At 39.5% G+C, this 25,841-nt stretch overlaps 1 protein-coding gene and 1 non-coding gene across 3 annotated transcripts in view; both read right to left on the reverse strand.

The window, feature by feature from the left end:
• The window catches only part of CHIC2 (cysteine rich hydrophobic domain 2), a 66,103-nt gene extending 46,114 nt beyond the window's left edge, over nucleotides 1-19,989 (reverse strand). The window contains exon 1 of one of the 2 annotated variants that reach the window (XM_045079767.1): nucleotides 19,498-19,989. In XM_045079767.1, the coding sequence (XP_044935702.1) occupies nucleotides 19,498-19,616 (119 nt within the window). In that variant the 5' untranslated portion in view covers nucleotides 19,617-19,989. The remainder of the gene's footprint in view (nucleotides 1-19,497) is intronic. The other variant, XM_004764964.2, reaches the window with a different exon arrangement.
• A 2,923-nt stretch (nucleotides 19,990-22,912) lies between these two features.
• LOC123392074 lies at nucleotides 22,913-23,019 on the reverse strand. Its single transcript, XR_006606738.1, has one exon. It is a non-coding gene; the product is annotated as a U6 spliceosomal RNA (small nuclear RNA).
• Between the last annotated feature and the right edge of the window lie 2,822 nt (nucleotides 23,020-25,841).

The raw sequence follows: 25,841 nt of genomic DNA on the forward strand, positions 1-25,841 counted from the left end.
AGACATTAGAACTGAGACACCTAAAATACTTTGTAAACTTATTCATGGCGGGGGGGGGGGCACCTGGGTGGCTCAGGGGGTTACAGCCTCTGCCTTTGGCTCAGGTCATGATCCCAAGCCCTAAATCCGGCTCTCTCCTCAGCAGGGAGCCTGCTTCCTCCTCTCTCTCTGCCTGCCTCTCTGCCTACTTGTGATCTCTGTCAAATAAATAAAATCTTTAAAAGAAAAAAAAAAAAAACTTATTCATGGGGTGCCTGGGTGGCACAGTCAGTTAAACAACCGACTCTTAATTTTGGCTCAGGTTGTTATGTCAGGGTCGTGACCCCATGTGGGGCTCCATGCTCAACGTGGGGTCTGCTTGGGATTCTCTTCTTCTACTGCCCCTTCTCCCTCGCCCTCCCTGAGCTCACTCTCTCTCCCCCTAATTTAAAAAAAAAAAACAAACTTATTCATAAATGAGCCCGGCATATGCTAACAAATATCAGTTTTATGAGAAATAACTTCTTCAAACAAAAATATTTTAGAGAAAAATACTGTTTTCCATTTCCACACCTCCTTAATGTCTGACAATGGAAGACAGCTGGGTTCTCAAATCTCTTTGTGCATTCCATCTGTTGTGATATGCTCTCTGGTTGATTTTATAAAGAAAATTAGGCCTCACTAGGTATGTAGTTAGAAATTCATGTATATCACTCTTGATAATATAATAAAACTTGACAAGGGATAGTGTCTTAACTGTTTATTACAAGGAAGGAAACTGAAACTACATCAATGAACTTTAATACTCTGTTAAAATTAAATTTCATTGGTATATCTTGCATTTTGAATGGTTTTACCTATACCTGATTTTTAACTTCATACATCCATCCCTTGAAAATATGAGTAAATTGAGTTATTCAGATTTTCAAAAATGTTGACACACTTCACTGGATGATATTAGAATCAGCACATTCATTAACATGAAACTGATCTCATCGGAAAGGTCTTTTACCTATGGGAAGCTGTCAAGTTCATGGTGACAAATACAACTTTTCCAAAATTCTAATTTTTATCTGAAAGTTAGAATTTCATTACAGACAGCAAATGCTATCAGCTGTTTTCCTTGAAATGACAGTCTTGCTTTATTTATAAAAAATAGTGAGAGGTTCAGGGGACCTGGGTGGCTCAGTTGGTTAAGAGTGTACTTTCAGCTCAGGTCATGATCCCAGGATCCAGGGATGGAGTCACACATCAGGCTCCCTGCCCAGTGGGGAGTCTGCTTCTCTCTCTCCCTCTAGCCCTTCTGCTCATGCATGCCCTCTCTTTCTCAAATAAAATCTTTTTTAAAAATTTAAAAATAAATAATGAATAAATAATAAATAATAAGAGGCAGAAAGTTAGCCAGCACTAAAGAAAAAAAAGATTCATTTAAAAATATTTGAGTCACCACCTATGCCTTAAAAACTAACTTCAAAATATACTATTTTAATATTTTTTTTCCTAGCTTTGAATGATACTAGTGGAAATGAGCAATGGTTTTTCATTTTAAGAGGTCTCCTAGGTACACACAGGCAATAAAAGCAGAAGGAAAACCGTAGGGAAAAGTAGGGAGGGAGAAATAGAAGGAGAGAGGGAGAGAAGAAATAAAGAAGAAAGTAAGCACTGACAAAGTGCTACCAACAGTTGTCTCATTTACCATTCAATACCTACTATCAATCCATTAGATGGTATAAAAGAAAATGAAGACATGTAGATGTGTGTTATATCTATATTCACACCTATTACCTCAAAGACCCTTTCCTCAATTATGGTTAAAACACTAATGGCTTCAGAAATGATAAAAGATTTAAATTTTTTTCAAAGAATGGCAAATATGACAAGATAAAATATATTAAGCTAAACATATTTTACTCTTACCTATTACAAGTTTTCAAATATACTAGTACTTAAAGAGAATTCATTCAAATCACAAGTGCTGAACACCTTCTACATAGTACTTCAGGATAACAAGATCCTACAACAGAAGACTTACATCACAGTCCTTATCACGTATCATAATTATGTTTACAAGCCTACCTTCCTACTGATAAATGAGTTGTTTATGGGTAGGTATGGTATATTAATTATCTTTATACCCCAAACATCTGGCCCAATGCGTGATACTCAATAAATATTTGCTGAATAAATTAATCAATTTCCAAAACATAAAATATGTCCTAACAGTTCACTGCAAATTTCCACCCCATTGTTCTCTCTTCCTCTGATGCCCATGATTTCTGTTTCTAACACATTGTTTCAAATCTCAACCATCATTTTCAGCCTTCCACATCACTCCTTCTGTGCCAGAGATCCACAAAACTACCCTCAGGTTTGATGATTCACTAGGAGAACTCATATGACTCAGTCTATAGTTGTATCCACAGTTAAAAGGATACAAAGCAAAATCAGCAAAAGGAAAAGGCACATAGGGCAAAGTCCAGAGGAAACCAAGAGCAAGCTTATGAGAGTGTCTTCTCAGTGAAGACACAAGAAGGTGCTTAATCCTTACAGCAACTAGTTTTGACAATATGTACAATATGTACAATACAACAACATGTACAATATGTACAATGCAATACAACAATCCTTACAGCAACTAGTTTTGACAACATGTACAATACAATACTGTCTACCAGGAAAGCTCATTAGAGACTCAGTGCCCAAGGCTTTTAACAGGAACTGGTAAACATGCATCCTCTATTTAACTTATACCAAAATTCCAGATTCCCAGAAGGAAGACAGATGTTCAGTATAAATCACATGGTTTGTTCAAACAGTTTAGGCTCAGGGAACCGTTCTTATCAATTTTGGGAATACTGGAGACTCTCCTAAAGTCTAAGTTCCCAGCTTTCAGCCAAGAGCCAACACTGCAAACAAGTAGTCTAAGCGCAGCAGTCTGGAGCCTGCTATGTTAACTCTTTTTCCTACACCTTCCTACTCTCTAAGGACAGTTTAGACTCTTGTCTTCACCCCAGTTAGAATTACCTGTGTCTTCAGTATATTTACCATCTTTCTCAGTGGAGGCAAGCTTTCTAAAAGCTAACCATTTGCTCCTGGTTGCATCCCCTCCAGTCTCCTCTGCAATCCACTATCTTGATCTCTCTCTTTTGGCTCCTTACAAACCAACCTGTAAGTCTACCCAGCTTGAGAATCTGAAGCTCTATTTTTTTTCCCTTAATGGATGAGGGCATCTACCTCTTCTCCTCATCCAGTATCTTAAAAGAGTCCTCACATTTACTATCTTTATCTCACCTTCCATTCATTATTCAAACTACCACAATCCAGACTTTAATCTACATTTCTTTACTCATGAGACCACTCAACAGGGTAGTTGAAAACAACTCCTTTCAGCAGGTCCTCCTTCTTAGAGCACGCCTTCTCCCAGCAAAGAGCTTCAGTATTGAGAGTGGGGAATGTCTTATTTGGCACAGGATACAGCAAATACCTCCCTTGCAGTGCCTTTGATTTCTGCCAGGTTTTTTGTATAGTATATGTATCTCCTATGTTATCAGTTTGCAAACTTCATTTTTTTAAAAGATTTATTTTATTGAGAGAGCTTTTATTTGTTTAACTCTAGGCCAATGAAAGCAATACTGACAGATAAAGTTTTAAGAAGTTCATCTTATTTTATTAAATGTATAAGGAAAGGCATACTTCATATTGGTTAACGTAACTCCAATATCACCTTAAATGGTTTTTATGCCACAGAGGTTACTTAGTTTTGATACTACCTTAGTCCCAGTTTGGGGAGTGCTTTTTTTTGTTTGTTTGTTTGTTTGTTTGTTTTAAGTTTGGCAGGAAGTGGGGTCTGTTAGCAGTGAAAATGAGATGTACGATTTACCGTAATTTGACAGCATTATAAACTACTTTTATCTATTATGCTCTCTAAGTTTAAAGTTTTTAAATATGGCAAAGAATAACTTCCTTTATTCTAAATCAAAGTACAATTATCCCTGCACAGGACCAAAAAAAACAAATTTTATCATATAAAATGATAATTTGGTATGGTTGAAAGAAGAGTAATGGGTAGGAAGCCGAACTCTCTTCAAACTTAATAATCTAACATTGCATTAATCCAAAAAGCGGCAAGTAGCCCTTAGTAATTTCAAAAGAGAAGATTCAAGGTGGGTAGAATCTTAATTCAGTTATCTACAAAGAATAATCTGTAAATAAAACTAAAAAATATTTGGCAGGAGGTCTTACGATGGAAAATATCATGCATTGTGAATGGAACTTTTAATTATTACAAACATTCCAGAAATCAATTTGGCATTACAGATATTTAGACCTTTGTCACAGTAATTTTTCTCTCAGGAATCCAGCCTAGAAAATAATCTCAAATAAACAAATAAATTGTTTAAAAAAATGAAGTTTGCAAACTAATAACAAAGAGTATACATACACTATAGTATTAAGTAAAAAAGAAAACACAAAATTGCACATACAGTGGGATCTCAACTGTAAAAAAAGAAAACCCACAAAATAACAGATATTTTCAGAATACAATTTGATAATATATAAAAATCAAAACAAATTCATACCTTTTGACCCCGGGTACTAGTGGGTCAATTCTACTTCTAGGAATGTATCAGAAAAAAATAGTTACAGTTGGCACAGATATGTTAATGAATAATGAAGTCTTCTACAATGTTATTTTGGTAAGGGAGTATTATACATTTTATTTGTTATTCTTTAAATTAAGATTTAATTTTCACATGTATAACTGTTGCTAAATAAATATTTTTAAAGCATTTTATAATATACAATGCCATTATCATAATCTCTTCTATATGAATCTATTATTTGGTATTAACTAGGTAATTTATCATAAACAAACAGGGAGTTTGGTTTCACTAATCAATAGTTCCCCTGAATGTATTTCAACCTTTTCTACAATTCAAGACCATACAATCTCTAGTCCTCTTTACTTCCTTTTTAATTCTTCCATGTTCCATGTATCTCCTCATATTAATGCCTCTTATAATTCACTAATGCACTGTTATTTTGAGCAGAATTATGTTGCACTCTCATGATGAATTTTACCTTTTAAATACAGAACTTCAAGAATTTGATTTCAACTTGTTTTGCTTTGTGCTTATTTTCTCTTGCTTCTCAGTTACAGTGCTATTTTTAACAGTGAAAGTTCTAAAACAATAAAAATGTCAATTATACTAATTATAATACATCAATTTGAAAAGACACTGTACAACTCAAAACCAAGTATACTAGAGAGTAGCCTGTCATTCTGAGTGCCTGACTGGGAGCGCCCAGGTGCTGGGGTGAATCTGACCACAAATGGGAATCTCATCGAAGAACAGCTAATACCTGGGCTGGGTAGCAGCATATGGGATGGCAAGGCCCAACAACGGCATCCAACCTGGACAACGTTAACTAACTCAATCTGATAGCAGAAGTAAAGAATAAGCTGAAACCAATAGTAAGCAGACACTATGAGACAGAGGGGAAAAGCAGTCTGCCAGTTCATACTGCAACAGCAAAAGCTGGAACGGAAAGTTAGTAAGTCACTGTGACAGACACTAGATCAGGGAGCAAAGGACACATGCTGTTGAGAAAAGTGAACAGAAGAACTTCATAACCAGACTGCACTACGTCCATAAACAATAATATTCGGCTCCTTGAAGCCTGGCTGTACAATGGCAAAACTTCCTGTCTTCCTTAGTATCCACGCATTCTTATAATAAACTTCTACTGCTTAAGGTCCCCTGAGTGGTTCTGTTCTTTGAAATCTAATAGAGCCTTATATTTCATACTTTAAGAACTCATAATGATACCGGCATCTGTTCCCAATATGTTAAATGAAAAATGTAGAATGCAAAATAAGTACAGTCTCAATTTTTTTAAAGACTTTATTTATTTATTTGACAGACAGAGATCACAAGCAGACAGAGAGGCAGGCATAGAGAGAGGAGGAAGCAGGCTCCCCGCCGAGCAGAGAGCACGATGCCGGGCTCGATCCCAGGACCCTGAGATCATGACCTGAGCCGAAGGCAGAGGCTTTATCCCACCGAGCCACCCAGGTGCCCCCGGTCTCAATTTTTTAACAAAAATACTTACATATATGCATGGAACAATTTAAAAAGTTAATCCATCAAAATATTAATCATGGTTAATCATAGGCAATAAGCTTAATGGGTGATATTTCATTTATTTCCTGGTTTTCCAGGAAAACTATGCTATTTTAAACTAAACAGGGGCTCCTGGGTGGCTCAGCTGGTTAAGTGTCCAACTCTTGATTTTGGATCAGGTGGTGATCTCAGGGATGTGAGAATGAGCCCCGCTTTCACCAAGGAATCTGCTTATCCCTCTCCCTCTGCTCCTCCCCCCCAGCCCCCACTCCCACTCCCTCTCACTTGCCCGCTCTCTCTCTCTCAAATAAATAAAATCTTTTAAAAAAATCCCTAGAAAGAAAAACTACATAAGGATGAGAAACAATACACCAAAATATTAAAATGACCTTAGTTTCTTGGTGATTATAGACAGTTTATTTTCTGCTTCACTGAGAGTACTACTTCCCAATTTTAAAATAATCTTTGTTTTTATAATAATCTTTGTTTTTCATTATAATTAGAAAAAGCTTTTTTTTTTTTTTTTTAAGATTTTATTTATTTGCAAGAGAGCACAAGCCTGGTAAGGATCAGAGGGAAAAGCAGACTAGAGCAGGGTGAGGGGCAGAGAAAAAGAGAAGCGGACTCTCTGCTGAGCAGGAAGCCCAAGCGGGGCTTGATCCCATGACTACAGGATCATGACCTGAACTGAAGGCACACATTTAACCAACTGTGCGACCCAGATGCCCCGAAAAAGGATTTTTTCTAAAAAAAGAAAAATGAGGGATGCCTGGGTGGCTCAGTCAGTTAAGCATCTGACTTTAATTCAGGTCATGATCTCAGGGTCCTGGGATGGAGTCCTCCATCCGGCCCCTTGCTTGGCAGGGAGCTTGCTTCTCCCTCTGCCTGCCACTCCTACTTGTGCTCTCTCTTGCTCTGACAAATAAATACAATCTTTAAAAAAAGAAAGATAAAGAAAAAGGATTAAACCTAAAGTAAAAGACCAATGATTAAAGAAACTTTGTTTTGTTTTTAAAGATTTTATTTTTAAGTCATCACTACACCCAACATGGGGCTTGAACTCACGGCCCCAAGATTAAGAGTCACATGCTCCAATGACTGAGCCAGTAAGCCAGGCACCCCAAAAGGGGTTTTGTTTTTAAATCAGACTAAAGAAATACATGTACAACTGGCATGCCTAGACTTCAAAATAATTCTACTTTTAAAGTATATTGTAGCGTACATTCTTTAGGATTTTTAAAGTAAGTTTAAATATATAATAGGTATATCATAAAGAATTTAGAAATTAAGGAGAAAAAAATAATTTCTAATTCACAAGAGTAGAATCTCGGAATCTGAGAGCTAGAAAAAAAGAGTTATCATAGTCCAAATATTTCATTTTACAGATGAAAAAACTAATGCGTAAGAGAAGAAACTTAACATGTAGGACCTAGTCTAGAGCCTTATTCTCTTGAACCCAAGCCTGGGACAATTTCTACTACAGGACAATGGCTCTAGTTAAGAAACTTCTAGATTGAGAAAATATTTGAGAATTGGAGGGGGGAAAAGTTCTTTTTCCATTAAACAAATTATAAAATTACAATTAGCACAAAATAAATGCTAACATTCTTATATGGATCTAGAAAAATAAAAATAAAATGTTTTTCAGCTTTTCACAGGAAAATCATAGGATTTTTTTGTACCTAAAATCCCAAGATATATAGGATTTATAAATGTTTGTGTTGATGAATAATACAGAGAATGCATAAATTTGTTGCTTTGGTTCAATAAAATAAAAGATGCAATTAAGCAAACAGACTCTGGAACTAGGCAGACTGCCTGGAATGAAATCTTGACATTGCCATTTCCTAGATGTGCCACTTGGAGCAAGCTGAGTTATCTTTTCTGAGCCCAGTTTCCTTATCCATACATCAGGGATAATAATAGCGCCTGACTCATTAAATAATATAATAAAGCACCATCAGTGAACGGCATAAACGCTGTATGCAGCAACTGCTTTTATTATTATAAAACAACATAAATGTCTGGTGTGTTTTTATCATGGTTATCATTCTTCTAGTAAAGTGGGCAATATCATTTCACAGGCACTATGGAAAACTTGATATATGAGAGAATGCCCTAATACCAATGACTTCACAAATATCCCCTTCAAACAGCTTAGCAAATAGAATAGCCAATGATTAAATTGGCTAGTGTTAACTGTGAAAGATTTTCCAACTTTTTGCCAACCTCTTAAGGTCAGCGGGTGGTATGAAGTAAACAGGGTACCCAGGGAGGTGCTATGTTAAGGAAAGCCAGGCAAAACTAAAGAGTTACAAACCCTGCAAGCTAATACGGGCAAGCATCGGGCCACAAATCCAGGCAGGTGAGACAAAGGCTGAAAAGCACAAAGAAGTTACTATGGTACAGATGGAAGAAAAATACAATGGAGTGACATATGCCTAAATTCTAATCCTGGTTCAGAAAGCAGCAGGGTACATTGTCTTAGGAAAACAAATCTCCCGTCTGACTTAATTTGCTGCAAGTAAGACAAACTGGCCTCTCAGAGTCATATATCGCCCAAAGGTCAAATGTTTTTAAAGAAAACAAAACTAGCAAGGCTTTCTGAATTCACATTTTACAGGTGGGACAGATGCTGTAAACTAGAAAGTTTAAAACATTATTCTTGTCAAAAAGTTTCTGTTTTTCTCCTTTCAGGAGAAGATTGTACTCTTTATCAAGTATGCCTCATCTCACCTTTCTGAGAAAGCAATTATGAAAAAAGAAGAGTGGGCGCCTGGGTAGCTCAGTGGGTTAAGCCTCTGCCTTCAGCTCAGGTCATGATCTCAGGGTACTGGGATCAAGCCCCGCATCAGGCTCCCTGATCAGCAGGGAGCCTGCTTCCCCCTCTCTCTTTGCCTGCTTCTCTGCCTACTTGTGATTTCTCTGTCTGTCAAATAAATAAATAAAATCTTTAAAAAAAAAAAAAGGAAGAGTAAGGGGGACATGAATGAGTTTTAATTTTAAAAAACGTGGGGGGGTTATTAAGAAGACAATTCTGAAAAGAAAAAAGAAAATAACTGTGAAAGATCTGAAAGTCAATGAACTGGCCAGTTGGCTATCTGGAGGGAATATTCCAGGAAGTGGAACCAGCCAGTACAAAAGTCCTAAGCCAGGAGTGTGCCTGGAGAATAGAAAGGAGGGTGGTGTGACTGGAGTGGGGTAAACAAATTAGAGAATAGTAGAGGGGACCCTTCGGTGGCTCAGTCAATTGAGCATCTGACTTGATTTCCACTCACGTCATGATCTCAGGGTCTGGGATCCAGCCCCACCTCGGGCGGGATCCCCGCTCAGTGTAGAGTCTGCTTGAATTTCTCTCTCCCTCTCCCTTTGCCCCTCTCCACTCCCCACTCATGCTTTCTCGTGCTCTCTCTCATACTCTCTCTCTCGAAAATAAATAAACTGTTTAAGAAAAAAAAGAAAAAAAGTAGAAAAGAAGTCAGAAAAGTAACAATGGGTCAAGATAACATAAGGTCGTGTAGGCCACTAAAAAGGATGAGGATGGGAAGCTTTGGGGGGGGCTTGATACAAAAAGAGACAGGATCTGATTTATGTTTTAAAAAGGATCACTATGGGAGATGTACTAAGAAGACTGTAAAAGTTGAGAGGCAAAAGAAAGAGAGAAGAAGAATATGAAGGGTACAGCAGAAGAGAGATGGTAACAACTCACACCAGTAACAGACATGATAAAAAGTAGCCAAATCTTGAAAACATTTTGAAGCAAAATCAATGGATGATTTCTTCTTCTTCTTCTTCAAGATTTTATTTATTTATTTGGTAGAGAGAGAGAGCACAAATAGGAGGAGCAGCAGGCAGAGGGAGAGGGAGAAGCAGGCTCCCTCAAAGCAGGGAGCCCAGTGCAAGGCTGGATCCCAGGACCCTGAACCCTGGGATCATGACCTGAGCCCATGGCAGATACTTAAACAACTGAGCCACCCAGGCATCATGAACGGGTGATTTCTTGACAGCTCGCATGCAGTGAAAGAGAAAGAGAGACCTTATGTGTCAAAATGTTTTTAGTGTAAGCAAATAGGATGCCAGATCTGCCATCAACTGAGAATTAGAAGGCTGCAGTTGAAATTGATTTGGGGAAAAGATTATGAAATCAGTTTGGGGTATTTTGGATCCTGAGATACTCAACCTATACAAATCTAGACTCATACGATTTTATCTTCCTACAGATATGACAAGACTTATAAACATGAACTAGAAATTTCAGATTCAAAATAAAAACATCAGCTGTGCAGATGACAAGTGAAGACAGCACTTATTTCCTAATGTTGAACTCTGAGCTCAATGGAATCAGCTTTTTAGCTATTTTGGTTGATGAAGTCATGACTATAGAAGAAATTAAGGTATCAATTCATAAAAGCCACACTTTAAATTCAACTGGCTGCCTCAATATACATCTGAGTATCAATGTGGCTAACGGAAGAAAGGCTAGAACTGAAAGTGTTTACCTGTGTTTACCCCGAAGATACAGAACCCCTAAAGTTGGAGACATATATGTAAATCTCAGAACACATCTAAAAATTTTAACTGTGTTATCAAATTCTGAAATTATGGGTTCATCCAGCTTTGTGAAAATACAATCTTATTAATAAACTAGTGAAATCAAAGGCTTAATTATTTAAATCATTTATTAATTCACTCTATCATAAACCCCATCACTATACAGTTCTATAATATTCTAGCATTAGAATTTTACTAATTTTCAATTATTAAGATTTTATTTTCAAGTATTTACAGATGATTACATATGTTGTTAAACAAAGGAAGTTATGTAAATATATACTGATTAAAGTTCATGGTATTAACCTCTGATGACACACAAATTCAACTAATCTAACTCAACTATCTAATTTATATGCATATTAGAATATTCTTCACACATTAATCTTATGAGGAACACAATAATGATTATTTATGTTCATTTAAGAAATAATAAATGGTTGAACTGGATTATAAACTACCAAAAATACCAATTTCAAGAGACATCTACAATAGTTTAGAAAGGGCAGAAAAAGAAGGCTGAGTACACAGTAATTCCTTTATTACACTAACCAAGGACTCCACTACAACTACAACACAAGATCAAAGAGAAAAAAAAAAAAGAAGCTCTAGCAGGAAGCATACATACAAACACAATTAAAAAAAAAAAAACAAAGATACGTTACCCCAAGTCAAACCAACTCCAACCTAAATAAGTTTAGGTTTATTTAGATGGTAGGATTTTAGGTAGATGGCAGGATGGAGAAGAGCTTAAGGAAAAAAATCATTTGTCTAGGACTTTGTGAGAAAATCTCAGCCCTTGTGTATTCGCTTTAGTTTTAAAGTGTAAAGACTTAAAAAGCACAGCCCCTCCCTCAAATCTAATAAACAGATCATTCATTGTTAAACACCACACATCTTGTAACTAAAGGGTAAGACTTTACAAAGTTCCTCACTTCAAATGTCTGATCTTGGGGGAAAGACCTTTCCACTTCCAGCACACGCTGTTCCTTTGCGTGCTAACTGCCCTATGGTAGCAGAACAGGAAATGCAGGTATGTCATGGAGACAGTCTCCAGTCAACAGTAAGGGCAGCCACAGTTCTTAGACCTGACTCCTTACAATGCCAAAGCAAAAAACACAAAACAAAACATGAGATGGGAATGAGAATGAGATGGAAATGGGAAAAGGATGGCACAAGCAGCCACTGCTGTCTTTCCAGACCTCACTGGAAAGCTGTGAAATTTGATGACTTACAGACAGAACTAGAACATCTTCTTTATCTAAAGACCAACACCGCGATCACGTCTTCTCTAAACCATTCAACGGCCTCCTAACTCCTCTCCCCAGTTTCACTCTATTCTCTCCACAATCCTTTCTGCCCTACTGAGCTCATGAACCTCATGTCAAGGCACTATTCCCTTTACTCACTATAGTCTGGCCACAACACGCAAGCAGACTTTCAGTTCCTCAGGCCAGCCAGACTTATTTTGCTGTTCCCCATACCTGGGATGCTCTTCACAGAACCCTTTCATCATTCCTAAATATTACTCCTCAGAGAGCTTCTATCTAATCACATTATTTTCAGACACAGAACTCTATCAGGCTCCTTCGAAGCAATTTGCTCAAACATAATTTGTCTCTTAACTATAAGCTCTATGAGGGCAAAATAACCATGTTTGTTTTATTCATAACTATGTGTATCTTGTGTCTCAAATAATACTTAACATAAAATTCAGTAAATGCCTGTTATAATACTTACCAGGAAACCTCAGTAAGACAGCTGATAAGGAAGGATTAAGCAAATAAATAAATAAATAAATAAAATTCTCTGAGGAACCAAGTATCTTAAAACCCAAGTATTAAAATTCAATCATCTAAATTCAGTACTCAGAACCAACTTCTCTCACTTTATTGCAGTTCTAATAATGCCGGCTGCCTCATTCCCAACCTATGGTTCATCCATTAGATAGGAAGAAGGTAAAACAAAGGAAAAGCCCACACATGTGAAAGTTAAAAGGAAGTGACATTTAGAGGAGATCTTCAAACCCCAAAATACTTCAATGATCCCTAAGAATATCACTGTATACCAACCTGGTAATACTGGTTTCTCATTAAATGTTTCAACTCAATCGAATAATTCTGACTTATGCTCAGGGTCTTATTTAAAAGCAGGAAACATATATTACCTTTTAGATGGATTTCCAAGAAACTGGTCAAGACTAGCCAAAAATTGTGCATGAAGGAATAAACAACAAAATATGTAATAAATAATAATTTGCTTAATGTCTACTGTGGGTCCATGACATTAGATAAATTATTCTTTACTCCCTCACCTAATCTCTGAGGTAGACATTATCCCTTTTGCAGATGAGAAAACTAAAGCTCAGAAGGTTAATGGTTACAGTTAGGTTACAGTTAGGGAAGTACCTGAGAATTAAAACTAATCTGCTTAACATTAAAGACCATGCTCTTTCCAAATACCATCAATTGCTTCTAAATGTGTCCGGTATGATATGAGAATTGCCTAAGCTCTTATTAAAAATAAAAATTCCTAAATTCTTCTTAAAAATTCTGATTGGGGATGTCAGAGCTAAGAATCTAAAATGTGTATCTTTTAAAATGCTCTTACTGATTCTAGTAATCAGGCAAGTTTAAGAAATTAATTGCATTGGGACTAAGCTAGACTGCCTGAATACTGAAAGTCTGGTTTAAGATCTCATTTTATAAATGGATTCTGAAACAAATAATGAAAAGTCACAAAAAAATCTTACACAAAAGATACTAAAGGGTACTTACAAGTATCTACTGCTACATGTTATATTTAAAGCATAATTTTATTCAGAATAAAATCTTAAATAGCTTTAGTTTAGAAAACAAAATCACAGATTTTATACAGACTTAAAAGATTCCCTTCCGAGTATACACTTGGTCTAATATCCTGAGCCTTTTACCTATTAGGAATATAAACTCAAATTTGAGTTCAAGAGCAGATCTCGAAGTAAAAATACTACTCTTTAGGGGCGCCTGGGTGGCTCATTGTTAAGTGTCTGCCTTTGGCTCAGGTCATGATCCCAGGGTCCTGGGATCAAGCCCCACATCAGGCTCCCTGCTCCGCAGGAAGCCTGCTTCTTCCTCTCCCACTCCCCCTGCTTGTGTTCCCTCTCTTGCTTTGTCTCTCTGTCAAATAAATAAACAAAATCTTTTTAAAAAAAATACTATTCTTTAGAGAAATATTATTATTCAGAGCAGTGTTACTTGGAATAATAGTATTTGAGTAATTACCATCATAAATAATTTCATATAACTTATTTTTCACCATTTAGTCTCTGTATTCCACTTAGCTAGTCACATACAATTTTAAGTACTAGTCAGTTTTACATCTGTTAATGGGCAGAAACCCAACACTGAACTATTTGGACTGAAATACCACATAAATTTCAAACTCAAATACAGTAAAAGTTTGAAACTTCAGTTTATTACCACATTCCTCATTTCTTCAAGAAAGTTTACCCACTGAGAAATTTTAGTAGTTGATCCAATTATTAATCATTTTTTTCTTTGTATTATCAAAAGTACGTTCAATGCTATATTCTAAATCAAACCAATTTCCTGCCAAATGATAAAAAGTAAGAAAAATTTCTGGGGGGAAAAGTCTTAATTTTACAATTTCCCCATATTTATCAAGTTTTGCTTAAAAAAAAGAGAACTCATTTATCTTCTGAATATGATTTTATAAGAGTTCTATTGTAAAATATTGTTTACCTTCAGTAGGAGGTGCAGGAAGGGAGGAAAACAGTTGCTCGTTTGGCAATTCTGACAAGATCCAAAGATGTATGCAACTACCTCACTTATTTAGAGAACATTTTAGGACTTACAATATTCCAGACACTGTATTTAACAGCGGAGAAATAAGACCAATAAACACAATTCCTGCCCTCAAAGAACTTTACAGCTTTCTGGAGAAACATCAAAGGTCTTCAAAAATCTCAAACCATGGGGTGCCTGTGTGGCTCAGTCAGTTAAGCATCTGCCTTGAGCTCAGGTCATGATCCCAGGACTCTAGGATCAAGCCCCAAATCGGGTTCCCTGCTCAGCGGGAGCCTGCTTCTCCCTCTCCCTCTGCCTATTGCTCCCCCTGTTTCTGCTCTCTCTCTGTCAAATAAATAAATAAAATCTTTTCTAAAATTCCTTAAAACAAAAACTTTAATCTTTAAAAATGGAATATGTCTTATCTATCATGCTGAGGGGGATAAAAATTGTAAAGTTAAAAAAACTGTTTAATCAAAGCGATTCATGTTCAGATCTCCTATTGCTAAGTACAGCATCTGATAGCCATCTTGAAATACTGATACATTTCAAGATAGACCATTTTTTATCAAATCTACCATTTGAAAGGTCAAGGTGTTCTTGTGATATCTCCTATGTAAAGATCTTATTGTACCCCAAAGTAGTTTCCTAGTTTTTCATTTTAAGCTACATTTCTAAATCTTTCAATTTTCCACAGCATACCTGAGATGAAGACAAGCAAAGAGAGTGAGTTCCACAGTCATTGGTAAAAACTTGTGCTGAAGGATGAGGAATTATTTGTGGAGATGGTAGGAAGATTATACCTCAGAAGAGAGTACATGAAGATACAATAATTTAGTGAAATTAAAAGAGAATAACATTATTAGAAACAAACCCTAGCAAAGTAACATGGCTCTATGACAGGGCTTAAGTTAGAAGTCAAAGGAAAGCCCCAAGAGTGACCGTGATATGGGAGGGCATGAAGTGATATAGAAATAAATAATGTCAGTTATAGTGATAGATCAGAGAGGGAATACTGGCCTAAAAACCAGATTTAAATTCTAATATTTTGATTAACATCCTTTAGCACTATCATCATTGTGAAAACTCAGTCTTCAATAATGATCACTATATGTTGTACAAATTTACTGAGAGGTTAAGAAAAATTCACAATTATAAAATATTAACCAATCTGGCCTACACCACCTAATAAGTTAATCAATTTCCCCCTCCTCATTACATAGTAAGACTCTCTCTCTCTCAAACACACACACACACACACACAGAGGAAATCTTTTAACTGAAGTGTGAACTGAAGTCTTTTAAATTACATGTACATAAATATTAAGGAATAAAGGAACTTATTTTCTTCTTCCTTCAAATACTACTTTTTCTCAAAATATGCTTCTGTTTATCTCCCTGCTGGAATCGCCACATTGCTCCATACTGCTACATGTAAATCTAACAAAGAAAATTAATAAACTCACCCAGAAGGGATGTCAAAAAAGAATACTGATCATGATGGAAGTACAAAGTATAAGTCTCATTTGCAGCCAATATAAAAATATTTGCAAGACACCTGAGTGGCTCGTGGGTTAAGCATCTCAGGATCATAAATTCACACCCCACATTGGGCTCCACACTAAGCATGGAGCCTGCTTTAAAAATAAATAACTAAAATGAAAATATCTGTATTAAAAACCACATTAAATGGGGCACCCGAGTGGCTTAGTCGATAAGCGTCTGTATGCCTTCAGCTCATGTCATGATCCCAGGGTCCTGGGATGGAGCCCAGCACTGGGCTCCCTGCTCAGTGGGAAGCCGGCTTCTCTCTCTCCCACTTCCCCTGTTTGTGTTCCCTCTCTATGTCTCTCTCTCTCAAATAAATAAATAAAATCTTAAACAAAGCAAAACAAAACAAAACCCACACACATTAAAGCAGACTTTTAGGCAAATTATTATTTTATATCTTCATATCTATAAAATCTGGTTATGCCCCCAAACTGACCTGCTTGTGTAGTAGAAAATGGAAAGAAACTTACTTCCCACAACACTATAATGACATGCCAAATCATGTCATATGAGAATACAGTGATTTCTAAAATAAAATAATACTATAATAGGATACATTGAAGTAGGAAGGGAAAATAGAGCAAAAACATTCAACTATAAAGGTCCACTCAGAAGTAGAAATCTATGAAAAACATAAGTGGTTGAATCTGTATCTTTTCAGATTGATCTGGATTACAGATGATTCAGTTGGCACTATCATTTACTTCCAGACCAATAAGGGATGACTATGTTAAAGAGCACCTTAGTTAAAAAACAAAAACCAAAAAAACAGGTGGGGTAGTAGCAGTTTTACCGTAACTGTTTTACTAGTTCTTCCCATTTATATTTAGAGGCAAGAAAAACTGACCATGCTCAACAGTTATAGTAATCCATAAACACCAATTTCAAAAACCTTTTTAGGCACTAACTGGGCTACCAATTGGCATAGCATACCTGTGAATTATACATGACAGAGTCATGTAAAAAAAAAAGTTTGTATTACTATTACTCTACTTATCTATATCACCACAAAACAGGGTTAGGTTTTCAATAAAGATTCTTACTAATTTTCACCAAAATACTCCACCTACCAACTTAAATATATAAGCTGTTTAGAGATGGAAAAACAGGACTAAAGTCCATCACTGTTAGGTCTGAAAATGGTAGTTCTGATTTTTTATTTCTATGCCTTATACTTATGTTTCTCAAAGTGAAAAACTAAGTGTGGAGGATAATTAATGAAGGTTGATATTTATTGAGCACAGTATCACATAATGTGATGATGAATTCTTGGCACAAACTGTCTAATTTAATCCTTAATAATCTTAAAAGTTAAGGACTATAATCTCTGTCTTAACTGAGACATATAAATAATCCACCCAAGTAGCAGAGGGCAGATTTGAACCCAGAGCCTCAAATCAACGTAATGGTGAAGAGAGGTAGTGATTGAGAGATCACAGAATTAACTTCCAATATAGAAAGGCATACTGCTTACTGATGGCACATAATTCCTCCTCATACTCTGGAATAGTGCTTTTCATCCCTGGCTACACAGGAGAGTCACCTGTGGGACTTGTCTTGGGGGGCGGGGTTGGGGGGATGGGTATCCTTGCCTGGAGCCCTCACTTAGATAACTGGCATTCAACTGGCCTGGCCTGGGGAGAACATTTTTTGTTCTTCTGTTTTTTTCATCTCTCCAGGTAATTCTAAAGGGCAGTAAGACTGAAAACTAGTAATAATTCTTCCCCACCCTGTCAACCTAAGTACTCAACTACAATCAAATTTACTAATCACCTATTTTGTTCTGAGCACTTCATCTATTATATATTCTATTTGCCCAGCCAAGTGCTTAGTTTTTCTTTTCCTTAAACAGAGGAAACATTAGAACTATACCTGCACCTTTTAAATAACAAAATTTTGCCAGCTGTTCTTTGACAAGAGGAATGCAGGAGGAAAGGCAGCGAGACAGCATGAAAGAGTTTGAAAAACCCCTTCTTTAAGCATCCTTATACTCCTCAGGTAAAAAGGTCCTAAGAGTCAAACTTAAAAATTACATGGCAGGCTATGAGACTAAAAAAATTCCGTGATATATGTTAAAAAGAGATTTAATATCCATGATCTTTCTGAATTCTGCTGGAGGTGACAGTTAAAACACTAAGTAACTGCTACTGTGGTGATAAATCCCACAGTCTTCCCATGGCGTTATGATTATGCAGTGCAGTTTTTACCCAGTAAGTCACCTGAACATAAACTTAACAGGTGCTAAAGAAATCAAAGCATTACATAAGCATATCCAAACAACAATACGGCTGGTCATAACACGTAGTGAGAAATGCAAGGATTTTGCTGACAATCTCATATGAGAGTCTTAGACTGTTTCACTGAAAGTTACTCACTGCACATCCCACTCACCCTACACCGAAAGTATAATGAAAACTGTTCCAGACAGTCTCAGACTTGCTGGCCTTTTTTTTTTTTTTTTTTTTTTTTTTCTAAAAAGAAGTGTGGAGATACCTGACAAGTGTGGAAGTTTGATCTAGGATTTGAACAGGAGATCTAAAATGAAGAATATAAACACTTCAAGTTGCACAAAACTCTGGACTTCTCACAGAAACATTACAAAACTTCCTGCTTCCGGACAGCTCATTATTTGGTTCAAGTCTTCACATTCCTCTATTAGTCATGACCTTTTACAAAGCTCTCATTCCTTATTGTCTGAATAATGCTGGACTTTTAAATGTTGCAAATCAGACTTACAGGAACCCTTATCGAATGAAGAAACCATCCCAGAGTTCATGCCCAGAGGAGACTTAGATTACAGAGAGCCCTCGGTAACCTGAGCAGTGCGTGTCCATCACATAGATTTCTTTTTAAAAACTGGCTGTAAACACACATCGCTCTGCATATCTCAAACAGACGTTCATCTATCCATTCTTATCATACACGATCAAAGGAACCTGCATTACTTCCGCAGAAATTGCCTGTGCAAGAAACTGGGAAGACCTGTGAATGTGCTGTAAGGCACAGGCACAACGACAGTCAACCACTCATTACCAATTGTCACTGGGGTCTCATATGGCCCAGATCTGGCCACAGCCCGATGTCAATAGGCTCAAAGGCACAGACGAGGAGAGAGAACCACAGGGTAAGTGGATGAGACATCAAGGGGGAGGCACCTCATCAATACGTGTACTTCCACTCCGCAGCTGAAGGGGTGGCCCAAAGGGCAGACCCTAAAGAAAAAGCATCCCTCCTGGGATCCGTGACATCGCCCGGGCCTAAAAGGGCCGCTAAAGGGGGTTGGGGGGTTGGGGAGAAAGGGCAGTGTCTGTCCCCACTTCGGAGACCGAAACAAATAAAATTAAAGCAAGTTCTCACTTCCTGGTAGCCTACTCTTCCCGAAGGCCCCGACACAAGACGGACACCGCGGACAGAGGACTCCCCAGGACCATGGGGGACGGGTGGGGGGACCCACCCCGGCCCTGCACCTCCCCGCCCTCGCCCTCCCCTCCTCCGGGCCTTACACGGTGACGTGACCGGAGCCGCGGACCACCACTGGGTCCGGCGAGTACTTGAGCAGCTGCTCCTCCAGGGCCCGCTCCTCGTCCTCCTCCTCCTCATAGATCTCGTCGAAATCCGCCATCCTGAGCCTCCAAGACCCCCTACTCAAAGGGGCCTGACTCCAAGGGCTGGGGCCGGGGGTACGGGCTGGCGAGGCGGCGGAGGCTGAGGGGAGTCGCTGCCGCGGGCTCAGAGGCCGCGGAAATCGGTCTTGGCTGCCTCGGCTCCGGCTACAGAGGAGATGGGGTCCCGGCCGTCGCCGCCGCCGCCATTATCATCAGCGATAACAACACAATGTCAACATCCGCCCAAAGGCCGACACCTCCACCAGCGCCGCGGCTAACGCTGCCACTGCCGCCGCCGCCGTCGCCGCCGCCGCCGCCGCAGCAGCAACTCAGGCAACCACAGCAACAGTCAGAGCCAGCCGCAGCGGGAGCAGCCGGCTACGGCATCGCGAGACTTCCCGGGAGAGCGGGCGGGCGCGTGGGCGCCGGTGTGCGCAGGCTGGCGGGCGGGAGCGCGCACGTGAGGCCTCGCGCGCTCCCAGGGCGCCTTGCTTCCTGCCTCCGCTCCCCACGCCGCCGCCGCCGACGCCTCGCGAGCGCGCTCCCGCGGGCGAGGTCCCGCCCACCACCAAGTGGGTCGCGGTCTCTCAAGGGAGGGCTGGAAGGCTCGGAGGCGTTGACCCCGACTCAAAGGACGGAGCTCGGAGTGTCCAATGAAGCGCTTGGTCACCTCAAGTAATCTCTGATCAGAACAACTAAAAATAAAAACACTGGTTGGAAGAGAGAATTTATAGTGTGTGTCTGCCTATTTATCTAATAATTGAATCTCGCTTTTTGTCAGTTTCCTTAGTCTTGATGAGAACCAGAGTCTGTGCTTTCCCAGTTTGAGGAGCCCAACAGAAACACTGCAAATATGTTTGTTCACTTTAATACAGGAATTTTCAAAACATGTCCAAACTCAAACCTTGTGTCTTATCATCCCCTTAAATATAGTCCAATATATTAAACCAGTGATGCTATGGTTTTTAGAAGAAAACTCACTGTAGTCATGACACGAAACAAAATTGACACATTCTCTGGATTCCAGATTAAAAGATGCAGTCTTCTGCCCCAACTCCCTCATCAACCATAACCTATTCGCTTCCTTTAGAGCTTTAGGGAATCCCTTTTCCTTCCTTACAGCTCCTCCCACCCAAGGGAAGAGTGGAGAAGGGAGGGGAGGGGAGAACAGGGGAAGGGAAGAAAGGAAGAGTATAACAGATTTTACTTACCTGCTTAGACCACTAGTAAAGGCCTAGGGGTCACTTTGGATACTAAGTTTCATAGTCAAGAAACTGTCCAGACATACAAAAACTTCAGGAGCCAGAGTGAGCTCCTAAGAGTCCTGGATAATGATTATACACGATGGAGGCCAGAGAGGATAGCCACCCTGGATCCAGTGCTGGTCAGACCATTCTCCAAGTACAGTGTTCACATTCTAACTTTTCCCTTTAGATGGGTCAGTATTGACCTTGAGAAAATGCAAAAGAGGACAATGAAGATAGCAAGAAATACCATTTTCTTACTGGAAATACTTGAAGGAAATGAGGGTAGCTAGCCAAGAAAAGACAAAGCGAAAGCACAAGAGTTGTATCAGACTTGCTGTATGCCTCCCCAGAGGACATTCATTCATTCAACAAATATTTAGTGAGCTCTGACTATGTGTCAGGTACTGTGTGTGTGAATGAGATACAGTCCCTCTAATCTAGTAGCTTATTTATCACTGAGGTGAGCAATTATAATTCCGTCAAGTGGTCCCAGAGGAGTTCACAGAGGGTACTAACAAAGCACACAGAAGGCAGTTTAGTTTGGTGGTTAGCAATGGGCTCCAAAGTGTGTCTGCCTGCTTTTGAGTCTCAACTCTGCCCCTTACTATGTGACCCTGAACAGGTCACTTAACCTCTCTGTTCCTCATGTGTAAAATGAGGATAAAAGTACCTAACCCCACTGGTCTGCTCTGCAAATACATAAAATGCTTAGAGAGGGCCTGGCACACAGCAGCTATGGGGTAGCAATAAACGATGTCTAGGGTCCCTAATTAGCTCTATGAGGATGAGCACAGTTGTTTGCATTGTTTAATGCTCTACGGTTTATGCTTTACGGTTAATGATTTATGGTAAAGCACATACCTAACAAATCATATAATAATCCCCAAGAACCCAGTGAGGTAACCAAGGAGGATGTAATTTCTTCCTTCAGTTCAGAGACGCTATGTGACTTTCTCATGGCCAAATGGCTATCTAAAAGTCAAACTTAGGGCTTCGACTTCAATGCACTGGTAAGCCAAGCTCCTGAATTTCCTTCTCTGCAGGACACAAGAGGCCAGTGGCCCCATTCTCTTAAAGGAGAGCATGCAAATGGGAGGTAAGAAAAGGGAACAAGAGGAAGGCCTGGCCTACATCCAACGTGGTGTGGTAACTGGAACTCACCTTTCTGTGGAAGCAGTGGCCAAGATAAGGGACTGGTGCCCTAAAGTATTTAAATCATCACATAGCTGACAACTTCCCAAGGGCAGAGGAAATTACCCACAGCTCCTTCCACCTCAGCATTTTCCCAAGTTCCTGCTTCAGAAAAGGAGCCCAATCCATGTTCTCTGAATTGAGGTGTGTTGTTACTAGCGCTAGCTCCAGAATGTCGCGAGTTAGTTAGGCTTCTGAGGACTGTGAGAATGTCACCTTTTATCTTAACACTGGTTCTGTGTGGGAGAAATGTTCTTATTCTAAGATCTGTTCAATAGAGTGGTCTTTGTATCTCCCGCGGCCTCAGTGTAAGGTGGGGGCTGTCTTATTTTTGTTCTTCCTCTTTCGCTCTTCTTTTCCCTGCTCTCAAAAACCTGTCAGAGCTAGCAAAAGGGTGTGGGACCTGGGAATGAGGGGGAGACGATAAGAGAAGATGAGTCGAATATTTCCCTGATGATGGTTGACATCCTAATCCCAAACTCCACCCCAAACCCTCCAGGGTCCAGTTTCCTGTCAAACTCCCGCTCTAGTCTCTTCCTGGGAACAAACTCCCATTTCTCAGTTGATTTTCCCTCAGTGTCCAGGCGTTCCCCTGCTCTCTACCGTATAGACTCTTCTCCATTTCCCGTCCCCTCTTCATTCCTGCTTCACACACTTACCACATTTCCCTTCAGACAAAAGCAAACAATAATTATGCGTCAGGAGCCTCAGGAGGCAACAGATCTTCCGTTGATTTTTAAGGCAGATATTCCTAGATTTGAAAACTTCCAAGTTCTGTCACTACCTAACTAAGTGGCTTTGGGCAGATTCAACTAACTTTCTTTCTTTCTTTCTTTCTTTCTTTCTTTCTTTCTTTCTTTCTTCCTTTCCTTTTTTTTAATATGGAACACTTCACAAATTTGCGTATCATTCTTGCGCAGGGGCCATGCTAATCTTCTCTGTATCGTTCTAATTTTTGTATATGTGCTGCCGAAGCAAGCACCAGATTCAACTTTCTAAGCCTCCTTCTCTTCATCCTGAAATCGAATCTATGTCATGAAGTTATCAAAGGTCAAATGAGGTAATGCTATGGACTGAACTGTGTCCCCAACAAATTTATATGTGGAGGTACTAACCTCCATTGTGATGGCAGTATTGGGAGGTACAACCTTTGGAGGTAATTAGGTTTGGAAGAGGTCATGAGGGTAGGTCCTCAGGATGGAATTAGTGCCTTTATAAGAAGAGACCAAAGAGCTTGCTCTCCCCACCTCTCCCCCCTTGATGTGAGGATACAGAGAAAAGATTACCACCTACATAACAGGAAGCTATCTCTCACTAGGAGCCAAATAAGCCAGGGCTTTGATCTTGGACTTACAGTCTCCAGAGTGGTGAGAAATCAACTTCTGTTGTTCAAGCCACCCACTCTATGGTATTTTGTCATGACAGCCCAAGCTGACTCTGACAGCATGTAAACCCTCACTTTTCCACACATTCCTTCATTAAGTAAATATGCTCTGAATGACTCCCATGTGCTACATTCTCTGCCAGGAACTATGGCTTAGCAATAAGATATTAAACAAAACACAATTCTGCCTTCGTGTAGCATAAAGCCCATTGTGGAGGGCTGACCAGTAATTACAAAAATGATTAACTGTTAGAATTGTAGTCAGTCCTGTGCAGAAGTACAGGGGACCATGAGAATAGTTAATGGTCCTAACTCACTCTGAGAAACCAGGAACTCTTCTCTAGAGAAATGACATTTAACCTGATGATTCATTCAAAAGTATGAGGATGAGGAAATAGAGGAGAAGAGAAAGCTCCAGGAAGTGGGACCAGCATGTTGGTAGCAACAGTCTGGGACACTGTAAGAGAATATCATAGACTTATAAACAACAGAAATTTATTTCTGCACCCGCATGACCTAATCGTCTACCAAAGTCCCCACTTCCCAATACCATCATACTAAAGTTAAGATTTCAACCTATGGGGCGCCTGGGTGGCTCGGTGGGTTAAGCCGCTGCCTTCCGCTCAGGTCATGATCTCAGGGTCCTGGGATCGAGTCCCGCATCGGGCTCTCTGCTCAGCAGGGAGCCTGCTTCCTCCTCTCTCTCTGCCTGCCTCTCTGCCTACTTGTGATCTCTCTCTGTCGAATAAATAAATAAAATCTTAAAAAAAAAAAAAGATTTCAACCTATGAATTTTGGGGAAACACAAACATCCAGTCTATAGCAATGTTTAAAGACTCTAAGGCAGAAAAGAGAATGACCTAAATCAGGTTCAAACTAAAGCCGGCATGGTTGGACGATCGTAAGGAAGGCAGAGCCAAACTGAGATGGGGTCAAGGAGGTTGAGAGAGACTTGAAGGCCTTGGTAAAGAGTATGAAGTTCATATGTGAAGGGAGGCAGTGTGCCTAAGAAAGCCAGTGCATTTTAAAATTCCCAAATGGGACGCCAGTAGTCCAACCTACCCAGAACACATCCCCTACTTCTTTTGAAAACAGCACATTCCCAATATGACTTGTGGTAAATCATACCTCCCTCCCCCACTCTCAGTACATGTGACTGGGTTAAGCTGACCATATCCCCAATCATAAGAGTGAGCTCATGGCCTAAAACTAGCAAATCAGAGAGCATAGGATAACCTTGGGTCACAGTGATTGGTTTGGACACATAATTCAGAAGACCCAGTGAGATTCAGTACCAGGACTTTTAATAGAACTATGGGGAAGGGGAAAAAACTCTTTTTCTATGGATCTACCAGGATCTGTGCTGTTCTTGCAATGGTAGAAAATGGTTGGGAATGATGCCAACCCTGAGGAAAGCAGAGCCAAGGAATGAAGCAAACATGACTTTGTCTTGATGATCATGTTTAAGTACCCTGAGTTCAGCCACACCTAAAGATCTCCTGGGTTTGTAGAAGAGGATAATGGATTCAGTTTGTGGAATGTGAGACACCCAATGGAGATGACTGGTAGAACATAGATAAAGATATTAGAAAGATAGATGGATAGAAGTGTGCATGCATGAATGGTTAGACAGATAATATAGAGAACAGAAAAGGGGAGCAAGAGGCCCAAATCAGAAGTCTTGGCAGGAAATAAATACATTGGGATCCATCAGTAAATAGACGATAAAAGTACCATAGCAATGACTGAGATGGCAGGACATCTGCGTGGCTCAGTCAGTTGAACAACTGACTCTTGGTTTTGGCTCAGGTTCTGATCTCATGGGTCATGGGATTGAACCCCATGCTGGGCTCAGCTCTCAGTGGTGACTCTGCCTGAGATTCTCTCCTCTCCATTTGCTCCTCCCGCCACCCCCCTCTCTCTAAAATCAATCAGTCAATCAATCAATCAATCAATCTTAAAAAGAAAGAAAGAAAGAAATGACTGAGATGGTTCAAAAGCCAAGAGGTGAGATGGCCTAGGGAGAGAGTGAGAAGGTACGAGGATCTAGAATGAAGGAATTTCGATTGATTCCAGATAGGGAGAGGAGGACAGACTGACAAGGGAAAATGAAAGGAAATAGCCAAAGTGGCAAAAGGCAAACTGAGACAGTATGGTGGTACAAGGGCAACAAAAGGGGGGAAACGAGGGAGGTAGTAATCATCCATGTGAGATGCTGCAGAAATGATGCAAGATAGGAACCAAGAGTAGAGTGTCACTGTATCATAGAGAAGGACTCAATCAATTTCTATAACCAGCAATTTGACAGAGCCAACCCAGAACCCCTCGACTCTGCAAACATACAGAAATCCTAAATCAAATAGGGGCGGCTGGGTGGCTCTCTCAAGACTGACTCTCAGTTTGGGCTCAGATTGTGATCT

The sequence above is a fragment of the Mustela putorius genome, unplaced genomic scaffold (assembly GCF_011764305.1).
Source record: "Mustela putorius furo isolate JIRA1106 unplaced genomic scaffold, ASM1176430v1.1 tig00000430_pilon_pilon_pilon, whole genome shotgun sequence".
NCBI lineage: Eukaryota > Metazoa > Chordata > Mammalia > Carnivora > Mustelidae > Mustela > Mustela putorius.